This window comes from Ambystoma mexicanum, chromosome 3q (genome assembly GCF_040938575.1).
Source record: "Ambystoma mexicanum isolate Mex_15411 chromosome 3q, UKY_AmexF1_1, whole genome shotgun sequence".
Lineage (NCBI taxonomy): Eukaryota > Metazoa > Chordata > Amphibia > Caudata > Ambystomatidae > Ambystoma > Ambystoma mexicanum.
In genome coordinates, this window is record NC_090926.1 from 605,232,697 (window position 1) to 605,255,965 (window position 23,269).

At 51.4% G+C, this 23,269-nt stretch overlaps 1 protein-coding gene across 5 annotated transcripts in view; it reads left to right on the top strand.

Moving 5' to 3' along the window:
- Nucleotides 1-23,269, top strand: part of MYH16 (myosin heavy chain 16) — a 1,358,245-nt gene that overhangs the window by 1,164,588 nt on the left and 170,388 nt on the right. For all 5 annotated transcript variants that reach the window (XM_069654472.1, XM_069654473.1, XM_069654475.1 and 2 more), the window contains one exon: nucleotides 1,786-1,918. In XM_069654472.1, coding sequence (XP_069510573.1) covers nucleotides 1,786-1,918 — 133 coding nt within the window. The remainder of the gene's footprint in view (nucleotides 1-1,785; nucleotides 1,919-23,269) is intronic.

Below are 23,269 nucleotides of genomic sequence, written 5' to 3' on the forward strand. Positions count from 1 at the left end.
AGGGTGACAAGGAGAGAAGCAACTTTCCCTTTCCAAACAAGGCCCGTGAAACCTCTGCGGAAGGAATCGTAAGATCGCTTGTGTTGCAGCAGGTGTTAATGGTTCACAAGGCCCTCCTCCGCAGATAAGCAAGCCGTGGAGAGACACTGGTCTCCGTGGTACCAACCTTGACTTCATAGCAAAGAAAAGCAAAGCAGTTCATCACAGTCGGTTAGTCGAGTGGAGAGCTGATAAGAAACAGAACTGTGTTGAATGAAAGTAGCAAACGGCTAATTGAACGGTGAAATAACAAAGAACTATTGATACAAAGAAGGGGAAAACCAGCAACAGAAGAGTCCAGCACCATGTGGGTGCTCACTCAAGAAAATCTGGCGATTACCCGATTGTTGAAACTAACAGAACCAGAAGGCCTTGGGAAAAGCGAGAAGAGGGTCAAAGTGGTCATACAGGGGTCTTGTAAAATCCTCTGTACAGTCGCAAGTCTTTGACCGACAGATGATTGTGAAGCTAAGGGAAGTGAATCCCACATCGTAAAAGTTGAATGTATAATTGACAACATTGGCAGGAGTGAACCCAAAAGAGGGATGCTGAGAAAAGGAGGCGAAGTCTAAAGTCCTGCAATACAGCGTGTTGACAAGTATGAACCTGACAGAGGGATGCACACAATGAACTATTTAAAAAGACATTAAGCTTTGTGAATGCCAAAGGGGTCCGAGTCCGAACGAGGGAGATCTAAGCGATGAGCAGCCATCACACAAAGATTTATGAATGTGAAAGGAGAAAACGTTTGAGTGAGAGCCATGGTGAAATTGACACCTAGCTAAACTTGAAAGCAAGCAGAGCAAACCCTATGGAGGGAAACCGATATTCGAGAGAGGTCTAAACCCGGAAGAGGGGGAGCCAAGGGTGAGGAATTAACACCCCAAAAGTACAACTAGAATGAACTTTTTTGTTCAACCTTTGTTTAGGACTTCGAACCTGTCAGTCCCTTGGAGGCAAGAAATCATAGCTGTGGGAGATCCTGATATCATTAAGAACTTTCTGTGAATCCGAGCACAGAAGAGGGGTGAAAAGTCATTACCCACAGTGCATTAGGAAAATAACTTTTTGTTTATTGTGAAATATATCAGGTCCTCAGAGGCAAGAGGCTTTTTGTAGAAAAGAGACTTAACCACCGAAGGCCCTGATTGCTGAGAGCGAAACTGTCGGCTAATGCTGAGAAAGCTTGAGTTCCAAAGTCCTACCTTGTCCCATGCTGGAAACGTGGGGAAGGGAGACCTCAAGTACCGCATCCTGACTTATTATTTGTGAACACTTCCTTCTTTTTTAAGAAGATTATTCCACACTTCTTTTGTATTTAGATTTGGCAATAGTTTTCGTTTTAGTATAGGGCCTTTTATTTAACACAACGCCACTCAGACTGCCTTATTTTTGATTGATGCTCGAAGCTTGTGCCCATCTTAGATTTAGGTTTATATTAAGAGTTTTTTCAACCTACTTTTGCAGTTTAATAAACAACCTTGAACTGTGATCACTTGTGTCTGTCTTTACTGTTGCCACCATGAGTTCCTTACGGGGCACAACACATGCAAGTTCCTTCAGAAAATTAGGGCATGTATATCATAAGGGCGGCATATAGGCCCACTAAATTAGAACAAAGGTGTGCGGCTTCTGGGCAGCCAAAGGGTTAATACATTATTGTTTTGCAATAAGTAAAGAACAGTTTGGATCAAATATGTTAATTCCTTTTAATAAAATATTTTATTTAAATGGTTGTTTCCACAGGAAAAAATTGACGTCTCGCTTGCAAGAGGCAGAGGAAGCGGTGGAAGCAGCTCAAACCAAGTGCTCAGGTTTGGAAAAGACTAAGCAGAGACTTCAAGGAGAGATGGAGGATATATGCATTGATCTTGAAAAGGTATGATTTAATATCTACATACACAAAACCCTATGCTGTTGGAAGTTAGATGAATCTGAGGCATCATGCCACAGTTTCAAGGATTCATTGCGTTGGATATGATTCTGTTTTTGGTCAAGGGTACTAATTTATAACTTTTTACTAGTGGAATTTTATTTCCCTTGTTTCGTTTTGGGATTCCTTTTTTTCAAGTTTTTTACCCTGCTTGTTTTTCCCACGTGACTTTGTGTTCCGTTTAATTGAGGGGTGACTGCCAAGCAGGCCAACCCTACTTCCTCACACAAGCCACACCTCCTCTCCCTTGCTCTTCTCCAGGGCTCTTCTTTGGCTCCAAAGCATTGTTTTGTTTGTTAGGCTTGGGAGAGAGAAGCTCTGAGCCTTGTGGTCCTCCTTCCTTTTCCAAATGACCCTGGAGTCCACCAGTTTTGAATGCCAGTTTTTTTTTGTTCAAACAGCTCTTGATCACTGCTGCTGCCTTCCCATTGCACACTCATGTTTCCTTCTCAAGCCAAATTCCTTAATGGAATGACTTTATTGCTTTCAATTATAGAAATCATATGTTTTCTTTAGAGATACACTAAAAATGATCTGCACCTAACCACCACACATGGTTAAAGGCCCTGCCAATGTTCAACTCTAGATATGGTGGATTCTTCCCTCCTCCCAGAACCACTAATTAGGGTTTTACTTTGTAAACTCAATATCATTATCTGCCACATCAATTCAATATTTCTTGAACGAGTTGATGGAACCGATCAAAAGAGACTATCTGAAAGTTTGTTGAAAGCAAACACCCCAGGAGAAGGGAATCATTTCTCTGTCCTTAGTAGTTATTTTGGTGGTAGGCTCAGTTCAGGGATGTCATTTCACCAAAATGCCTGGGGTAGCTGAAGTGACATCGCACGCCCTTGAACCCTTGATGGCATTACAGGAAGTGATGTAATTTGAACTTCAGGTTTTTCAAATGCATCTAGCGCTCATGTTTCCAGGTGCTCTCATTTCAGCCAGACAGAAGAACCAAGGCAAAGAGAGAGGCATGATTTGGCCACAATCACACATTTGAAAAATGTAATTTTCCAGTTTGACGTGGGGACTATATGTAAAACATACATAATGCAGTATTTGTATCAGGGTAACCAAAATCTCTAACACAGACTACAGCTAGTCTATGAAACATCTATAGATCAATGGACACAGAAGTAGCCGTTATCTGTGGCGTTGCTGCGTTAAACAAGTCAAAAAATCACTGTCCTGGGAAGGAGAGCTCTGCTATTTACCCAGGAAATAAAATGCTGCACGAGCAAGGCCTGAAAATTAAATCATTGACCTGGATTTAGTATCAACAAAACTCCCTAGTTATAAATGTTTCTATGAGTCAGCTACCACTACGATAGAAGAAACGTATTAAACTGATCAGCATGCACACACATGAGTGCTCTTGATAATGTTATCTTCGCTGGGGTATAATACCTCTAACAGGTTCTTTCAATATACCCAAGACCCCCATCGTGTTTATAATCTAAGCATAATACTGGGTGCCAGAGGACTTAAAACACACCATGTAATGTAATATCATGGCTGCACACATAAATCCATGGCACCACACAGTTATTTTAAATTGAGAACACCCACAAGTTTCTTCTCGCCCGTTGACTGGCATACTACAAGGTGCACACTGCACTCTACCGCTTTGTCAGATCCAGTGGTGCCGAATGGCTTAGCCCAATATTTGCCGGCTCCCCTGCGAAACACGCTGTGGGGACCACCCACAAGTACCCTAACGTGTGCGCAATGTCCATGATTATGCCGCTGCAAGGGCATGCACTACTGCAAGTGAAAGAAGTAAACATGTTTTTAATAAAAGATTAAATGTTTAACGTAACAGGCCAACAATTTGGGTGAAAGGCCAAAAATCGGTTGTGTAGGGTGAATCATGAAAATAAGTACAATAGATGCAAGTCACTAAAAGTGCACAAGGCATTTCCCAGTGCTTTATCATCCCGGTCCCTTTAATATATGGCAGTATAAAAAACATTTTCATGCTGGCTATGCCCAAACATTTCCATGCTGGCTCCACCAACATATGCTGTTATTCCCATAAAAGACCATACTCATGTTGGCTTTAAGATTTTTTTTTATAGGATCATTACTGGCAACGGGCACAAAACTGGCTCTGCCAATATGTGCCAGTACTCCTATGTAAGAAGATACTCCCGTTGGTTTGGCCATTAAAAGTGACATGTCACAATATGAAACCCTGTCAAAACTGGTTCCAGTGTGAGCCACTCTAGACCCATAAGAACACTTATAATGCTTGATTCATCATAGATTCTCAGTTAATAAAATGTCATGCTACCGTTAAAAAAGATACAGGCCACTACACCAAAAATCAAACATCAGTCTAGCGTGGTAGCACTACTTATCATGCTGAAGATGCCAAGTAATAAATGTCATTCCACAGTAAGCAAGACTGACGGCACCAAAATGCCAGTCTAGCCAGGTAATGACACACATGAACTTGGCTCTGCCCGAAATACCAGTAAAACATGCAAAGTAAATAAAGGATGTGGCAAAAATGCTCTAGTGATCCCCAGTGATCCCCAGTGATCCCCAGTATCCCACGGCCTTACGCACACATACATCCCCTTTCACCCTCAACCACCAGTCACTCACCCATACATGGACTAGCACACTTAACAGTCAATGTGCTTGCGGCAGGCTTGGCTGGCCCTCCCTCAAAAACCCGATCCTAAGGCCCTGTCTACCCCCTGTCCACTACCGGGACACGAAAGGGCGAGTCGCCACAGGTCAGTTCATATTTGGACTCTTGCCTGCCTATTTTGACTCTTGTATGTGTGTGATGCTGCCTCCTTGCAACATGGGGTAGGCTCCCTGCAGGTTCCTGTCTGTTTTGACTCTTGTATCTGTGTGATGCTGCCACCCTGCAACATGGGGTAGGCTCCCTGCAGGTTCCTGTCTGTTTTGACTCTTGTATCTGTGTGATGCTGCCACCCTGCAACATGGGGTAGGCTCCATGCAGGTGCCTGCCTATTTTGACTCTTGTATCGGTGCGATTCTGCCACCCTGCAACATGGGGTAGGCTCCATGCAGGTTCCTGCCTAGTTTGACTCTTGTATCTGTGTGATGATGCCACCCTGCAACATGGAATAGGTTTCCATGCAGGTTCCTGCCTATTTTGAATCTTGTATCTGTGTGATACTGCCACCTTGCGACATGGGGTATGCTCCTGCCTATTTTGACTCTTGTATCTGTGTGATGCTGGCGTCCTGCGACATGGGGTAGGCTCCTGCCTATTTTGACTCTTGTATCTGTGTGATACTGCCGCCTTGCGACATGGGGTATGCTCCTGCCTATTTTGACTCTTGTATCTGTGTGATGCTGGCGTCCTGCGACATGGGGTAGGCTCCATGCAGGTTCCTGCCTAGTTTGAGTCTTGTATCTGTGTGATACTGCCGCCTTGTAACATGGGGTAGGCTTCATGCAGGTTCCTGCCTATTTTGACTGTTTTATCTGTGTGATGCTGTCGCCCTGCAACATGGGGTAGGCTCCAGGCAGGTTCCTGCCAATTCTGTAGGTTGCTACCTATTTGACCCCTGTATCAGTGTGCACAATGCACCGACTCACTTGTCTCAACCCTCTGCACTTTACGAATGATTTATTCTGCTGCATGCACCTCAATGACTGTATGTACTTTACGCGCTTCCACTCTGTAACCTGAAGCACTGAAATGAAGCACAAGCACCTAGACACTTCCGGGTTTTGCACGCTATACAAATAAACAAACAAACAAACTTCCCCTCTCATATTCACTCACACTGGATTTACCACACATGTACACACCAAACCCCACCAAGAGCATTCAAACACACACTACCACATTCATACTCATTCACCCACCTGTCACTCGCTCATACATCTTTTCTTACCTCCACACATTGCATGCTCTACACAGCCACACACCCACCCACACAGAACATTTACAAACACACCATCACATTCATACTAATTCACCCACCAATCACTCACTCACACCTTCTCTTACAACCACTCATTGCATTCCCTACACAGGCACACACCCAGCCACCGAGAACATTAAAGCACACATCACATCAATTCTCATTAACCCACCAGTCACTCACACCTTCTCTAACATCCACTCATTGCATTCTCTACACAGGCACACACCCATCCTCTCATTGCATTCTCTACACATGCAAACACTCACCCACCCATATCATTCAAAAACACATATCACATCACTTCTCATTCACCCTCCAGTCCCTCAAACCCTCTATTACATCCACTCATTGCATTCTCTACACAGGCACACACCGATCAACCCAGAACTTACAAAAACACACAACACATCACATCACTTCTCATTCACCCACCATTCACATACTTATGTCTGACACGCATTTCACACAAGCAAAAAACACATAATATTTGGGGTTTTTAAAAGCCTTCTTACCTTTTTCTTGCAGCTCTGGTCTGTCCTTCCAGGCCACCCTCAGCTCCTCCATGCTGCTCACAAACAGGAACCAGGAAGCTACGAGAGCTTCCTGGTTCCTGTATGTGAGCTGCAAGGATGCAGAGGTAGAAGGGGTTGGAGATGAACATGGCATGTGATATGTGCCACATGTCATGGTCAGCTCCAACCTCTACTGAATGCCTCACAAGCTCAGCTTTCACCCTGATGGGTGATGACTGGACTGGGGACACACCAGTCCTGGTGTGATTGGGCCCCCCTCATTGTAGGGGCCCCGTTACACCAGGAGACTCTGTTATTTTTTTCAACAAAAAGAAATATATATATATTTCTGAGGCTTGTGGGATCTGCTTAGATCACATGCTGTGCATAGACCGACATCTAGTGGAAGCTGAAGAGTATTACAGTTGATGTTTTTGAAACTCGAAAAGGGGCGTTGACAGGTCGTGCCAGTAATACTATCCCTAGTGTGAAGTCCACTGTACCCATGGCCCTTCACTCGTCGAAGTCCCTCAGATTGTTTTTTTCCACCATCTTAGACAGACACTTATAGCGGAGTTCCTCTTTCAGCTTAAAGCCATTCACTATTATCAAATCACCGATATTTTCTTCTTACTATCCTTTATATCACCGACTATCGCAACACCAGACACTGGTGAAGAACAAGAAACGACTGTTGAAAGACTCCCGCGACGTATCTGTTTTGCCTTGAAAGGCCACTGCAGGCTTCGGCCCACACAGTAGGGAGAGAGAAGGGAGGTCATTTTAGAATGTATATACCCCTTTTCATGCACTACATTCTCGTAGCTGCCGTGTCATTCCGTTATGGAAAGGACCCCCTTTAAATTTTGCCGTAAGTGCAATAAAAATTTCTTGTGGGTCGATAAACACCTTGCATGTAACCTGTGTCTCCCAAGAGACCACATCAAGGGTTCTTTTCGAGCATGCAGACTCTTCAAGCCCAAGACTTTGAAGGACCAATCAACTAAACGCTGTACCCACTACGCCAGGCAGCTTGAGACCATAAAGTGGAGAGTTCCTTCAGCGATGGCAGTAACGCCGCGGAATCCGAAGGCAAAGTTGACGGGTTTAATCAGGTTTCCCAAGTGCAGATCCCGACCCCAACAGACAGGCCGGTGGCTCTGTTATGGGGACAACACCCGGCGATGGAAGTGCTGACACACAACCCACCGCTGAGACTCCACACACATGTTGGGCAAACGGCAGCGCACGACATCTAGGGAAAGGTCTGCTGATTCGTTGTCCTCTGGGCACTTCAGATCGGGATCGCCACATGACAAATCCGACTGTTGAAAGACAGATCAGACGTCATGGATAAGGACATTCACGAAGATTGTGAATCAGATAAAGATACTTCAGAGCAGCCCATAGCCGAGATACGATGCGCTACGTCGAAATTGGTAGAATAACCCACACAGGCGGGACTAGCCCATCTAATAGAAAAGCACATCCCAGTAGGCCTTTCTAAATCTAAGGGGTCTAAAAAGAGTTCTTCTAAGACCCTCATAGAGAAAAATCACACAAGGTCCCTCACAAGAGTAAGGGACCTCAGGTACAGGGTTCCCTATCTTCCACCTTAAATAAACAGGCTTTGCCTTCTACTATACTCCCACCCACTCCAGAAGATATGCGTCTCCACCCTCAAAGATTTTATCCTAGTTCTGCCCAATGGTCATCTGAAGACATAGCTAGGGTCCTGAGGATAATGTCTTTTATGGACAGTTTTTATGAAAAAGATCCTAACTACTTTGTAAGTTTTCACACCACCCCTCCCACAACAGCAACCTCTGGGTCAGTAAACTCTGTTCAATTCCCTGCTAAAAGGTCTCGCCCCAGTGAGCCAGTGCAAGAACCCACTGTCATTGAACTATATCACCATGACTCTGAATCTGAGGATCTATATACTCAGGAGGCCGCAGACCCTTGTTATGAAGATAATGAGGACGATGAGGCTGGCCCAGATACAATCATGTAAAGCATCGACTCCCCAGTAGATAATGATACCCCTGTGGTAGATTCACCTGTGGATAATCAGCCTCTTTTAAATAAAGAACTCATGAAAGCAGGAGAGGACTTCCAAATATCTACTCAAGAAGATCCGCAGGACAAAGTTTTCGTGGATGAAATCTAAAAAAGGAGATAAAAAGGCTGTGTCTCAATTTATTCCCCTACTAAAGTCTGTCCAGCGAAAAGTACAACCTTCACCAGAGACACCAAATCAGACGCGATCTGTGAACCCCCGCATAGAGAAACTTTTCAAGCCTGCTTCATCTGACCCGCTGTACATCAGGGGTCAACTAAAGCCTGACTCGCTCATCATGACTACGACAATAAAACAAGCAGGCACTCCCCTAGCCTCCTCTGAGGCTCCTCCAGACAAGGAAAGTAAGAGGATATACACTATGGGCAGAAAGGTTTCCTCTTCTGCTGCTTTCCAAACCAGAAAAGCTAACAGCTCTACTCTATTAGCCAGTTTCAACTGTCATAAATGGGACGAGTTCTCCGCTTTACTCTCCTCAGCCCCGGAAACCCTCAGGTCTCAGTTAGCACTAGTAGCTTCAGAAGGAAGGGCAGTTTCCATCTGCTTGCTGAAAACAAGTCTTATCACTGCAGACATCGCTGCCAGAATAATATCCGAGGGAACCATTATTAAGCGTCACGCATGGTTATGCTAATCCGGGTTTAAACCAGAGACGCAGGCATTAACATGCCCGTCGAGCCCAATGTTATCTTTGGCAAGGCTGTTGAGGATGCCTTGAAGACAGCCAAGGACGAATATGACTCTCTAAAGTCATTGGGACAATTGACCAATAAACCTCCTGACCAAAGGGGAAATGGAAATTTTCGTCACTCATGCTGACAATTTTCCCAGAGGGGTTCCAACTACAACCAAAGTCAGGGAACAGCATAGGGAAATAATCAAGGGCAGGCTTCTTCGAATTACCAGAGAGCACTACACAAGTCCCATAGTCTGGGAAGGAGATCCTCCTCGAGAGGTGGTAACCCACCTCAAAAACAGTAACAGTGACATCCCGCTTCAGGTGCCCTCCCATGCCTCTCCAGTAGGAGGGCACCTTTCCAACTTCAGCCAAGCATGGGAGGGAATCATCTCAGACAGATGAATGCTGTCCACCGTAGTGGGAGGATATTGTATAGAGCTCCTAGTCTGACCCTTGAACCACACCCCATGCCAAAAGACCCACTCCAAAGAAGTCCAGCGCATCCTCCTCAAGGAAATCACTACGCATCCCTAAAGGATGCCATCAAAATCATCCCGGCCAACCAGGTAAACAAGGGTATTTATTCAACTTACTTCCTTGTGCCAAAGAAATATCTAACAATGCGACCAGTATTAGATTTGCGCCCTGCAAACAAATATGTCAAGCCACAAAAGTTCAGCATGACTACGCTACAAGAGGTAATACATCTACTAAAAAAGGGGGATTACATAGCAACACCGGATATGAAAGATGCCTATTTTCATATTTCAATGTTCCCAGCGCACAGAAGATTCTTGCATTTCAAGAAAGAGAACCAAAACTACCGATTCAAGGTGCTGCCCTTCGGAATAGCATCTGCTCCAAGGGTATTCATGAAGGTACTGGCGGTAGTGGCAGCACACCTCCGCAGGGAGACAATCCCAGTGTACCCTTACCTGGATGACTGGCTGATTACAGGGGAGTCTCCCCTAATTTGAAGGCAAAATATTCAAAGAACTATCAACCTTCTCTATCAATTGGGCTTCTCCGTCAACGAGAAACAATCAAGCCTAGTGCCAAGCACAACCAAACAGTTCCTAGGAGCTGTTATAAACACACAAGAGGGGTTGATCTTTCCATCAGAGGAAAGAGTCCAAAACATGTTACTGCAAATACCGCATTATCAGGCCGGCCACTGTGATGCTGGAAATGCATTGGAGGGACAGGGCTTCCCTGTCCTTGTGTTGCAGTCCTTTTTCATTTGTGTTCTGTATTGTTTTCTGCCCAAGAGTCCATATTGGACTCCTGGCAGTGCAGCTCTTCCTGTTTTTGGTTTGTGTACAGACCCATGGGATACCCCTATGGCACCCATGGGTGGGGGCACAACCCTGTGCCCCTAGTGTATTTTTTTGGGCACCTGTGTGTGGCCCAAGGAGCAGGGTTGGGCTGGTGGCAGCTCCATGCTAAATTTGACAGGTGCTCTGAGTATCCTCCATCTTGAGATACCCAGGTCCTGCCATTGGAATCAGTTGATTCCTGATAGCAAACAAGATGGCCCCTGTGGCCTCTTGCTTTCTATTGCCTGTTACCTTGTTTTCCCAAAGTCCTGGGAAGCCCTGACTCTGTCCCTTCTCCCTGACTAGCTGTTGGGTAGAAGTTCCATATATGGTGTTGTTGTGAAGTATAGGCCAGACTGGCTGAAGCCTTCCCAGTAACTGTATGTTGTGGGTACACCCTGTGGGTGGGACCTGGGTGAATGGAGTGTGGGACCAATATGCACTTCTTGTTGTGGATGTCTGGTTTCTAGTATGTGAGACAAAGACTGAGACAGCCCTGCCCAAAACTGGCATGAATGCAGTGTGTAGTGTTGAATGGCTGGGTACTTGTCCCAATCCACATTCCTTGTTGTGTGTGTCTGAGAGGGAGGAGTATGGCCTGAATGCACCGTATGCCTGATTGGCTGACTGACTGCATGACTGCCCTTCTGTATGTTCATAGAGGCTGTCGGTCCCTGCTTTTTTGTTAATGTGTTTATTATTTGCGTGCATGCTTTAAATAAGGATGATATGGAGAATTACATTTTGAGTTATAAAATACACATGTGAACACATTAAAAGTAGAGGTTTCATTTTTGTTTTTTTTGTAATGTGCTTTAGAAGTTGGGGATATGGTTTATTACATATAACAACTACTCAGCTTCATATTTGCCTTTGGCCAAATTGTTGACTAACTATTCGATATTCGGCCGATAACTAAGAGGTCGATTCATGGAATTAATGTGCGCCGAAAATTCCCGCGCAGAGGAGCCAAAACGTGCGAATCGCAGGAAAAGTGCGAAAATCGCAGGAAAAGTGCGATAATCGCAGGAAAACCAGCGCACAGCGATTCATGGAAGTCCGTGCACGAGAAAATCATTGAATGTGCGCTAAAAATGTGCGCCGCGCACGCCGGCGCATAGGTCATCCAACAGCATGCGCCACGGCCACTGCGAAATCGCACATAGCGCGGCGCACATCACAAAAGTAGGCGGAACAGGGGGCGTAACACTCGGAATGGGGAACAACATGTGAAAATATGGGCGTCACGGGGGAAGTACAGGAGGCAAGTGCGCGGAACGCCCACACGCTCGCCTACAACCCGTATTCATGGAATCGAATAGGGCAAACCAGCGCACGGTCAAAGACGCGCACAGGGCCAAACAAGTACGCCACAAGAAAGCAGGCGGTAGCGCCCCTGCGACTGAAAAAAAAGTGCGCCAAAATGTGTGCTAACAAAAAGCACCCATATACAGCCATGATGAATGGCCCATACAGTGGCCCTCTAGGACAAATGAGGTGCAAAGGGGCCCCGACAAGCACGGACACCCGCTGTGCGAAAAATAGTGTGTGCGCGTGTTCCTGGGTGCGCGGGAAGTTCCACACGCGATTAGCCTGGGTACGTGTATTCAGGGTGCGCAGGAAGTTCCACACGCGATTTCTGCAGGGTTCGTGTATTTCGGTGGTGCCGGGGAATGCTACACGTGATTTGGCCATGTGGGTTCCCCCAGGTGTTCCCTCTACACCCTCCACGGCCCCTGCAGGCATCCCACACCACAGGGTACTACCCTGCACCCCTGCTCATGTCCCACAGGCAACCCATCCACCATGGCCATGCCCACCAGCCAACCCACATGTCACCTTGCACTAGTGATCACCAACAAATGTCTCCCACCACCCCCATCCCCCAGCCACCAGGGGCAGCCTCCACCAGGCCCCCACTCATGTCTCCCACCACCCCCATCCCACAGCCACCAGGGGCAGCCTCCACCAGGCCCCCACTCATGTCTCCCACCACCCTCACCCCCCAGCAGTGCCGGGGCAGCCTCCACCAGGCCCCCACTCATGTCCCCTATTACCCCCACCCCCCAGCAGTGCAGGGGCAGCCTCCACCAGGCCCCCACTCATGTCTAAACCCCCCCAACCCCCCTGCAGTGCAGGGGCAGCCTCCACCAGGCCCCCAGCCATGTCTACCACCACCCCCACCCCCCAGCCACCAGGGGCAGCCTCCACCAGGCCCCCACTCATGTCTCCCACCACCCCCATCCCACAACCACCAGGGGCAGCCTCCACCAGGCCCCCACTCATGTCCCCTATTACCCCCACCCCCCAGCAGTGCAGGGGCAGCCTCCACCAGGCCCCCACTCATGTCTCCCACCACCCCCACCCCCCCGCAGTGCAGGGGCAGCCTCCACCAGGCCCCCACTCATGTCTACCACCACCCCCACCCCCCAGCCGCCAGGGGCAGCCTCCACCAGGCCCCCACTCATGTCTCCCACCACCCCCATCCCACAACCACCAGGGGCAGCCTCCACCAGGCCCCCACTCATGTCTCCCACCACCCCCATCCCCCAGCAGTGCAGGGGCAGCCTCCACCAGGCCCCCACTCATGTCTCCCACCACCCCCACACCCCAGCAGTGCAGGGGCAGCCTCCACCAGGCTCCCACTCATGTCTCCCACCACCCCATCCCACAGCCACCAGGGGCAGCCTCCACCAGGCCCCCACTCACGTCTCCCACCACCCCCCCAGCAGTGCAGGGGCAGCCTCTACCAGGCCCCCACTCATGTCCCCTATTACCCCCACCCCCCAGCAGTCCAGGGGCAGCCTCCACCAGGCCCCCACTCATGTCTCCCACCACCCCCACCCCCAGCAGTGCAGGGGCAGCCTCCACCAGGCCCCCACTCATGTCTCCCACCACCCCCACCCCCAGCAGTGCAGGGGCAGCCTCCACCAGGCCCCCACTCATGTCTCCCACCACCCCCACCCCCCAGCAGTGCAGGGGCAGCCTCCACCAGGCCCCCACTCATGTCTCCCACCACCCCATCCCCCAGCAGTGCATGGGCAGCCTCCACCAGGCCCCCACTCATGTCTCCCACCACCCCCACCCCCAGCAGTGCAGGGGCAGCCTCCACCAGGCCCCCACTCATGTCTCCCACCACCCCCATCCCACAGCCACCAGGGGCAGCCTCCACCAGGCCCCCACTCATGTCTCCCACCACCCCCACCCCCCAGCAGTGCGGGGGCAGCCTCACCAGGCCCCAACTCATGTCCCCTATTGCCCCCACCCCCCAGCAGTGCAGGGGCAGCCTCCAACAGGCCCCCACTCATGTCTCCCACCACCCACACCCCCCGCAGTGCAGGGGCAGCCTCCACCAGGCCCCCACTCATGTCTCCCACCACCCCCACCCCCCAGCAGTGCAGGGGCAGCCTCCACCAGGCCCCCACTCATGTCTCCCACCACCCCCACCCCCCCGCAGTGCAGGGGCAGCCTCCACCAGGCCCCCACTCATGTCTCCCACCACCCCCACCCCCCAGCAGTGCAGGGGCAGCCTCCACCAGGCCCCCACTCATGTCCCCTATTACCCCCACCCCCAGCAGTGCAGGGGCAGCCTCCACCAGGCCCCCACTCACGTCTCCCACCACCCCCATGCCACAGCCACCAGGGGCAGCCTCCACCAGGCCCCCACTCATGTCTCCCACCACCCCCACCCCCCAGCCGTGCGATTTGCCTGGGTATGTGTACTTCGGGGTGTGCGGGAACTTCCACACGCGATTTGCCTGGGTACGTGTACTACGGGGTGCGCAGGAAGTTCCACGCACGATTGTACGTGTACTTCGGGGTGCGCGGGAAGTCCCACACGCGATTGGCCTGGGTACGTGTACTTCGGGGTGCGCGTGAACTTCCACACGCGATTAGCCTGGGTACGTGTACTTCGGGGTGCGCGTGAACTTCCACACGCGATTGGGCCTGTGAGAGTGGGTTACATGTATTACAGGGGTGGGTGGGAATATTTACCCGCGACTGTGCCTGTGAGAGCGCGCTACGTGTATTCCTGGGGTGGGCGGGAAGATTCACACGTTCGCCTACGACGTGCCGAAAAATGGTCCAATCCTGAGACACGTACGCCAGCATGAAGCAGGCGTACGTCGACCTGCGCAGCATAAAAGTGCGCGCAAACAACAAACAAGCTCATACGCCAGGATGAATATACCATTCCTAGCAGCAGTGGCCGCGGGTTACCAAAGAGGAGGAGGATAGTGAGGGCCCGAATTTTCACTCCCAGAACCAGCCTTTTTGGGATGCCTGATGACCAGGTGTATGGGAGGTACAGGTTTCCCCCACACATAATACTGGACCTGGTCAGTGAGTGGGAGGATGACCTCACATCACCCACCCTGTGCTCCCAAGCACTCAGCCCCCTGGAGAAGGTCCTCAATGTACTGCACTTCTTGGCCACAGGATCATTTCAGCGGACAAGTGCCATAGTGGGTGGGGTGTCACAGGCCACGCAGTCACGCTGCCTACACCAGGTCTTGAACATCATCACTGCACGCCCATCAGTCCGTAGGCACATATACCTGCCCAGGACACCTGCAGAAAGGCAGGCTGCCACCCTCGATTTCTACGGTGTGGCACAATTTCCAAAAGTGCTAGGTGCCATTGACTGCACCCATGTGGCACTACGTCCCCCCAGGGCATCTGAGCACATCTATAGGAACTGCAAGCACTGGCATTCCATCAACGTGCAGGTAGTATGTAATGCTAAGGGAATCATCACCTCAGTATATGCCAACTATCCTGGGTCCACCCACGACAGCTTCATTTACCGAATGTCTACCCTAAGCCGGGACCTAGAAGCTGGGCGGCATGGCGATACATGGCTGCTTGGTGAGTATGAATGCCACTGCACATGCATGCATGTCAGATGCAGAGTTATGTCACTACCCCACTAATGATACCCATCACCTCCTCACCAGGGGACAGTGCCTACCCTCTGAGCACCCACATGATGACGCCAATTTGGAACCCCATCACGCCTCCAGAGGTAAGTTACAACACAGCCCATATTGCAACCCGGGGCATAGTGGAGCGCCCATTCGGAGTGCTCAAGTCACGCTTTCGCTCCCTTGACCGTTCTGACGGGCAGCTGTTATATGCGCCCCCAGTAGTGTGCAGGATCATAGTGGCAGCATGTGTCCTGCACAATGTTGCAACACGCCGGGGCCTGGCCGTGGACATGGTGGTGCCCCCACATCCCCAACCACATGCATGCCCGCTGCGCATGGGAGGGGAGAGGGCACGGGGTGAGGCAGCCCGTACGCAGCTGGTGGCTAATTACTTCACATAGAAATCACACCCCAGTGGAGTGCACACAGGCCTGACACATACCATCTGATAAGCAATGATGACTCGAACTGACAATAAAGACGAACAAAGGGACTGTCAACTGTCAGAACCATAGCAGCCTGAGATTGTTCATGTGGAAGTGTCACAATGTGTGCATCCCTACCTACACAAACACCACCAATGCAGTGTCATGAAAAGACACTTCCATGCTGTAGAAATGAATACCCACTTGCAAAATACTACATGAAAACAGTGCCATGTCACCCACCCCCTCCCCGGCACGGTCACACAACACACCATGGCATGTCATGCAATGTGAGAGGAAAGAAATGAATCCCCACAACATGCCCCAAGTGTCAGCCGCTTCAATGTCCCTAATGGAAACATGTCCACACATGAAATGCTCACAGTAATGCAGGACCTAAAACCGACATTACCAAATACTTACCAAGAATACCAATCACCTACACAAACTCCAACCTACCTTAAACATGACATTACAGACTTAAAAATTAGCTAGCCTCACCACCTGATGATGACAGCCCTCCGAACACTTGCAAGTATACAGTGTTAGCGACACACAAGAGTGTAGGTGCACTGCTTACAACATGGACTCCAGTTCCAAGGTGGACCGCATTGTGAAGACATGAGGAATGGACCTGCAAATATGGAGGATGAGATGGATGCAGAGGCACATATCAATACACCACGCAGTGTACAATACAACAACAATATGCACTATGAATGTATACACAGTATTGACTACAGACTGCCCACACAGCTCATGGGAGTCCAATGTCACCATGTACGTCAATGTCACTTGGGCACACCCTTTGCAAGCCCATGGAAACGGGAAGCAGGAGGGGTGTGTGTGACAAAAACCCAAGCATCTGAACCAAATCCATGACAAGCCTGCATGTGCCCAGCCACAATGCAGCGTATGCCCACGGGAGCCACACAAGGCAACACACTGTCCCAAAAAAAAAAAAGAACAAAAAAAAAGAAAAAATGGCCATTAATGGGCCCGGGGGGGTTGGGGAGGCCACCCAGGAGGTCCGAGGACGGGGTGCACACCAAAACCCACCTGTGTGGATCTTGCGAAAAAAAACACCTCCATGGGCTCATGGCCTACACGGCTACCCTATTGTAGGAGTATCACTGCTGTCGCTATCCTCACCCTCTGCAGCTGCATCCCGAGGTGGTGGCACTATGGGAGGCAGCCCACGCAAAGCCCTAGTCTGTTCCTCCATGGCTGCAAGCATGCGGGTGTGGTAGGTCTCGTTCTGGAGGATGAGTGTGTGGAGGTCCCCATGCAACAGCTCACGAGATGCCCGGAACTCCGCCCTAGTTGCCTGCATCTCAGCTGAGAGCGTACGGGTGAGACGCTCCAGCTGCTGTTCTGTCCTTCAGTTTGTTGAAGCCTCAAGCTCAACAAGAGTCGTCCTGAGGTGAAGGAGTTCCAGCCTCAGGGCTTCCCTGTGGCCCTGGGACTCTATGGAGATGGCTTCCTGCAGAGTCGCCAGTGCCGCCCGCCTGTCCCTGTTGGACGCCAACATGTCCTCCCTGTGTGACTGGCAGATGGAGTTGGTTGCCTGCTGTAGTCGCTCCAACAGCCTTTCGGGGGGGACAATGGAAGTGGCCACCCTATCCATGACCTGAGCCATCATCTCTGATGATGCTGCCTGTTGGGTTGCCATACCGTAAATGGATTGCTCCCATGCGGTATTGCCAGGTGGCGTACGGACACCACGTCGGCGGGCACCACACCTGTCTGGGGCAAGGCGAACTGCGCCTTGCTGTGCCGGCACTGCCTGAGGCTGCAGGACTGCATTCCCTCTCTGTTCTGCTGGCCCAGGAACAGGATCAGATGTCGCGGAGTGTGACCCTGCATCCGTAACCACCAAAGGCGTACCTGCCAACACTGACATCCCCATTGAGGGTTCTAACCCTGGTGCAGGTGGGTCGGACAGAACAGAATCCCTCCCAGTAACACTCACCTGCGACGGCACGTAGGTCTCATCATCCGAATCAACACCTGAGTACAGCTCGGGGGAGGTGCAGCCAGAGACACCCCTTGAGAGCACGACCTGCAGCAGTTGTGGGTTCTCACCCACCACCACACCACATCCCTCACTGGTGGTCGGTCGGCCCTCAGACCCCTCCTGGGTCTGCACCATCTCCACAACCCCAGCAGTATCAGGTGCGTCTTCCCCTGCAAAGACATAAAAGAAAACAAATGGAAACAGGCATTAGCACTATGGCACACAATGAGGGCTGAGAGGCTACAGAAACAGTACTTGATTGACACGTGTCCCACATGACTAAAACACTCCCATGCATGCACCGTCACTGCGTGTGATGGGGAGGCAGATGGCACACATTGATGACACCAAGATGGAAGATGAACACATTTGCTGCATGCTGCCTAGCAGTGGCATCACACATTGGCCAGTGATTGGCAGGTCAAATACACATGCCATCACACAGATGGCATGTACCCTAGCCATGAAGTGAAGAGGGAGAGGAGGTCACCAATTGTTCATTCAGTCCAGTTTGTTCATATGATAGATTATTTTCATTGTAATGGTTCAAATGTTTAACATGCAGCTGCCAGTCAAAAATGGTACTATAGCACAGGGACATGTCCAAACTAATCATGTCCACGAAACTGAGCCAGTCCACTGTACCATAGCCATGTCAGACATGTGACAATAGGACTGAGAAATCCCGAGTAAAAGTGGTGGTATGCAAACAAAATGCCTGAATAAACAAAGGTAAATAAGCAACAGTGTAGTGGCAAGATGACACTCCGAGGGCAACTGGCGTGGTGTTGGGCTGGATGTCTAATGTTGGCAGAAGGGATGCTGCTATACCCAAATACTGTTACCAAGAATGATTAGGAAGAGGCACATGGGTGAGCCGAACCACTCAGGCACACACACCCTCCCCTGGCACCCAAACAGAAGCCCTCCCACACACACCATGCACATGGATGACACACACATGCATGTGCACTCACCGGACAATGCCTAGTAATCTGCCACTTCTCCGACACCTTGGATCGGTTCCTCCGTGACGTAGGTCCCAGCAACCTGCTCATGTGGAGTGAGTTCTATGTCGTCTGCTGGAGACCCACCTCCAGTCACTAGAGTTGCGGCATGACTTGAGGCCAGCTTATTCTTTGCCCTGCGCTTCAGGTCATTCCAGCGCTTGTAGCATTCATTAGCTGTGCGCCTCACGATTCCAAGGGCACTTATGATGTCCGCAATGGTCTGCCAGTGTGCCTGACGTTGTGCAGGTGTGGTCTTGGATCCTGCAACAATCACCATTTCGCGGTCATGTGCGGACACATACTCTACAAGTGCATTCAGTTCGGCCTCATTGAAGCTGGGCTTCCTTGACGGGCCGGACTGTGTAGCCGTGTCTGGGGCATGAGCCTCTACTGGACGAGCACTCTTCCTCTTCCGCTTGGAAGGTGGTGGGGATCCGGAGTGTCCTGCGCCGCTCTGGACACTAGGGGCAGGAGCGTGGGATTGCACACTCAGCATGGGAGTTGGTGCAGGCATTATCTCAAGTGTGATGGTGTCAGGGGGAATGTCAGCATGATGGACTTGGACCGACACTGTCCTGGATGGGTGTGTGAGAGGTGGGGTGGATGGAGCCGCAGCTGCCCCTGCAGCCTCCCCAGCCTGCCTACGCGGGGCAGCAGATGACCTAGCTGCCCCTGATCCACATGGTCTGATGACACCAACGTTCACCGGCGCACGTGGCCTAGACCTGCTGACCTGGAAGTCAGCCATGGAGTCACTCTGTGCCAGGTCTGGTTCCACAGTGGGCTGGTCCAACAAGGGCTGAGCATGGATGGTGTCAGCCACGGTAACCTCAACCGGGGGGGGTGCATGGGTGTCCCTGACTGCTCCTCCACACATGGGGGGCTTGGGGCACCCTGCAAGTCACAGCCACGTCCCTTACCGGATCCACCACGGCCACCACTTGGGGCTCGGCCACCTTTGCCACCCTTACGGCTTGTTCGCCTCCCAGCCATGGCACTGATGTTATTGTGCGTATGGGAGTCGATGTGAACTATTGTCCTGGGCAATTAGGGGTCAAAGGGGTTGGGTACCAGATGGTAATCGTACCCTAGTGCTCCAGCAAGGCTGTATGTCACCCCTGGGGAAATATGACGGGTCACGCAACGCACAGGCACCCCAAAAAAGCGAAGTAAGGTGCACGCAACCCCTCCTAGACCACGTGCGTGGAAAAATAAACCTGCACTACGCTGTGGCACGCAGGAACACAAGAATGAACGTATGCGTGTCACACACAGCCTAGAATGACCTCTGAAGGGGTATGCGACACACGGGGCAAGCACAGATGTTAGATATGTGCGCGACTCACCGTCTGCCAGGAACAAAAGCGTGAAAAATATGCGCGTGTGCGCCTTGGCAACACCCCCGCCAAAAGAAGAATTGTACGCTGTCTGAGGAGACAGGACAACAGTAGTAGGGAAGCTGTTTGAGGAAACAAGCCCAGGAAAAAGAGGAGAAGAGAACAAGCTGTCAGAGGTAACAGGGAGTACGAACTGGAAACGCCGTGAAGTAAATCGCGGGTGAACCAACAAGAAGTACAGATTTCACCCACTCGCTCTCCACGAAAAGCACGTACAAGGAAATGGCGTTCTACACATACCTTTTATACACACGTCACAGACGCGCATACGCAATGAGGCCATTTCCACCAATTACGCGCTTTGACACTCGGACGTGTATCTCTTCATTTTTACACGCGCCATTCTCTACGGCCATGCGCGTGATGTCACAGTTGCGCATGGTGTCCTTTGGGCCAATGAAATCGCATATGCGAGCACACGTGGTAAAACTGCACGTCCGAGTGTCATTGCGTGTAATCGGCGGGAAGTGAGCGTACACGCGTTTAGCCTGGGTACATGTATTTCTGGGGTGCGCAGGATGTTCCACACGCGATTGGTGGAAATCCACGTGTGCTCTGTCATCACGTGTAATGAGGGAAACACCCGCGCGCCTCACGTCACAGATGCGCTCACGCGCTAAGGGCCTTTGGTCCAATGAAATCGCATATGCGTGCTGACGTGCATACGCGCTAAGGGCCTTTCCTCGATTTACACGCAGACGTGCAGTATTTTCACGTGCCAAATCACTCTGTATCAAGCTGGCCACGCGTAAGCACACGGAAGACCACTCTCCTGCCCAGAAGGCCGAACTACTGCCCCCCAGAGCCCCGAGCACGCTCCCACCTTCCATCTGCTGCTGCCTGACTGCCTGCTGCCCACGTGCCCTGCCATTTGCTGCCTGCACATCAGCCAGGGGTGCTGTTGCTGTGACCACCCCTGCTGGAACCGAAGACTCCTGACTGGGATTTCATCGCTCCACAGCCCAGCCCCAGGACCCAGTTGCCCACCCACTCCTGCCTCTGGGGTTGTCATGTCGGGGCAAACACCATCTGAGACCACTGACAACCCCCGGCCAGAGAGGCAGAGGGGCACCAGCTTCAGTGCCACCGAAGTTGGTGTCCTGGTGGAGCAAGTCCTGGGGCAGTATGATGCCCTCTTTGGAAGTTCCCGCGCCGACAAGGAAGGACGGACTCGGATCTGGACTGAAATTGTGACTGCCATCAACGCGGAGGGGGTGGCAGTCCGCGACTTACTACATGTCACAAAGTGCTGGGAGGACTTCAGATCCAGGACCCTGAACAAGGCCCGGCGCCTCTTGAAGGCAGCGGATGCCAAGGGGCGCCGGGGCCACTTGTCGGAAGAACAGATGAGGGTCCTGGAGCGCATATCCCCAGCGCTCCACGTCCAGGTCCTTGAGAGGCAGACCCGTCTGGAGTCGAGCAGTAAGTGTACATGCATCCTGATTGTGAGCTGTGCGTGTGGTGATTTTTCAGTAGTGTGCAGGTTGCACATCTGTTTGTATGGGGTCGGGTATGGGTGGGGGTGTACAGGGCCATGGGGCTAACACATGCAAGGGCTGGAATGTGTGAGACATGGATGGTGCTTGTGTGTGTAGGCTTGCATGCCAAATGCAGTTGTGTGGGCACACATGTTTGGATGAATGTGTATGTAAGTAGACATGTCCGTGATGTGACGCATGTATGTTTTCAGCTGCATGTATCAGCACTGTGTACATGTGCATGTGTGTGTATTTGACAAGGGTGCAACAGTGATGCAACATGGATGCATGTGACAGCGGTATGTGGAAGCCTGATGGGCAGATGTGACATGGATGCCCATCTGAACACTGTGACACTTGGCAGAGGTGTACACATGCATGCAAGTGTGGTGGTGTGTGTACATGTGTGGTGCACTTCCTGTGTTGCATGTGATGTCTGGCTCCCCTTTGGCTGCTGATGCTGTTGTATGTGTAGGGATGGTGCTGCCAGTTTCGATATGGCTGTGGTATGGCTCATGTGTGCGAGTTGAAATGACATGTGTGTTGGGGATTGTGATGACATGTCTGAGGTTTGCCAATGCCACTCATGTACAACTGTCATGTGTGTATGTGTCCATTGTACAGTGCCCTGATGCCTGTGTTTTATTTCTCCCTGTCTGCAGCGTCAACTGATGAAGAGGGCGGAGAAGGTGCTGTGGAGCACAGTGGCGGGGATCCCACCGCCAGCCGGAGACGCAAGGCCCGGCTCCCCTCCCATGTTGTCATCTCGTCGGGGAGTGAGGAGTCCGGTGCCACGTCCCAGGCCGCAGCTGCCGGGTGGAGGTCCAAGGGGCGGAGGTTGGAGTTGGACTCCTCGGCAGCAGACGGGGCAGCTGGGACCCCACAGGGCCCAACGGGGGAAGATGGCATGGAGTCATCCAGGTTGGTGGGGGGTTTGGTGGAGGAGGAGGCCGTGCAAGCAACGGGGTCTGGAGGTGGGGATCCCACTGGTGCTAGTGGTGCAGTGCAGGACCAGGGACAGCAGGCAGCACAGGCCGCCGCGGAGGTGCCTGTGTGCAATCCTGTCCCTGATCCTGTCCCTGCATCATCTTGCACCAGCAGGGATGCCTACGTCCAGACCCGTTTTCAGGCAGGGGATGAGGTCACGACAACTGGCCTTCCTCTGCCTGCGGACGTGGCTATCCGGGTCCGGGTTGAGCCTGTTCTGACTGGTGTGGCGTTGCGTCAACGGGCCATGCGAGGTGACCTGCAGTCTTTTCATGAGGAGACTTCACGTCATCTCGAATGGCTCGTTGACCAGGTCAGCCTGCTGGGACAGGTCACCCAGGCCGGATTCCTCCGTATGATGGGGCTTGCTACGACCCCCTCCTCAACTGAACCCCCTACGCGCCAGTCGTCCTCCGTGCCATCTTCCCACCCATCAGTCACCTGGGTGCCCTGTGGAGCTGCCTCTGACGGTGCGACCAGGCTGGTGGAGGAGGCATCCCTGCCACAGTCGGGAGTCGGACGTCCAACAGGGGTGGCCACAT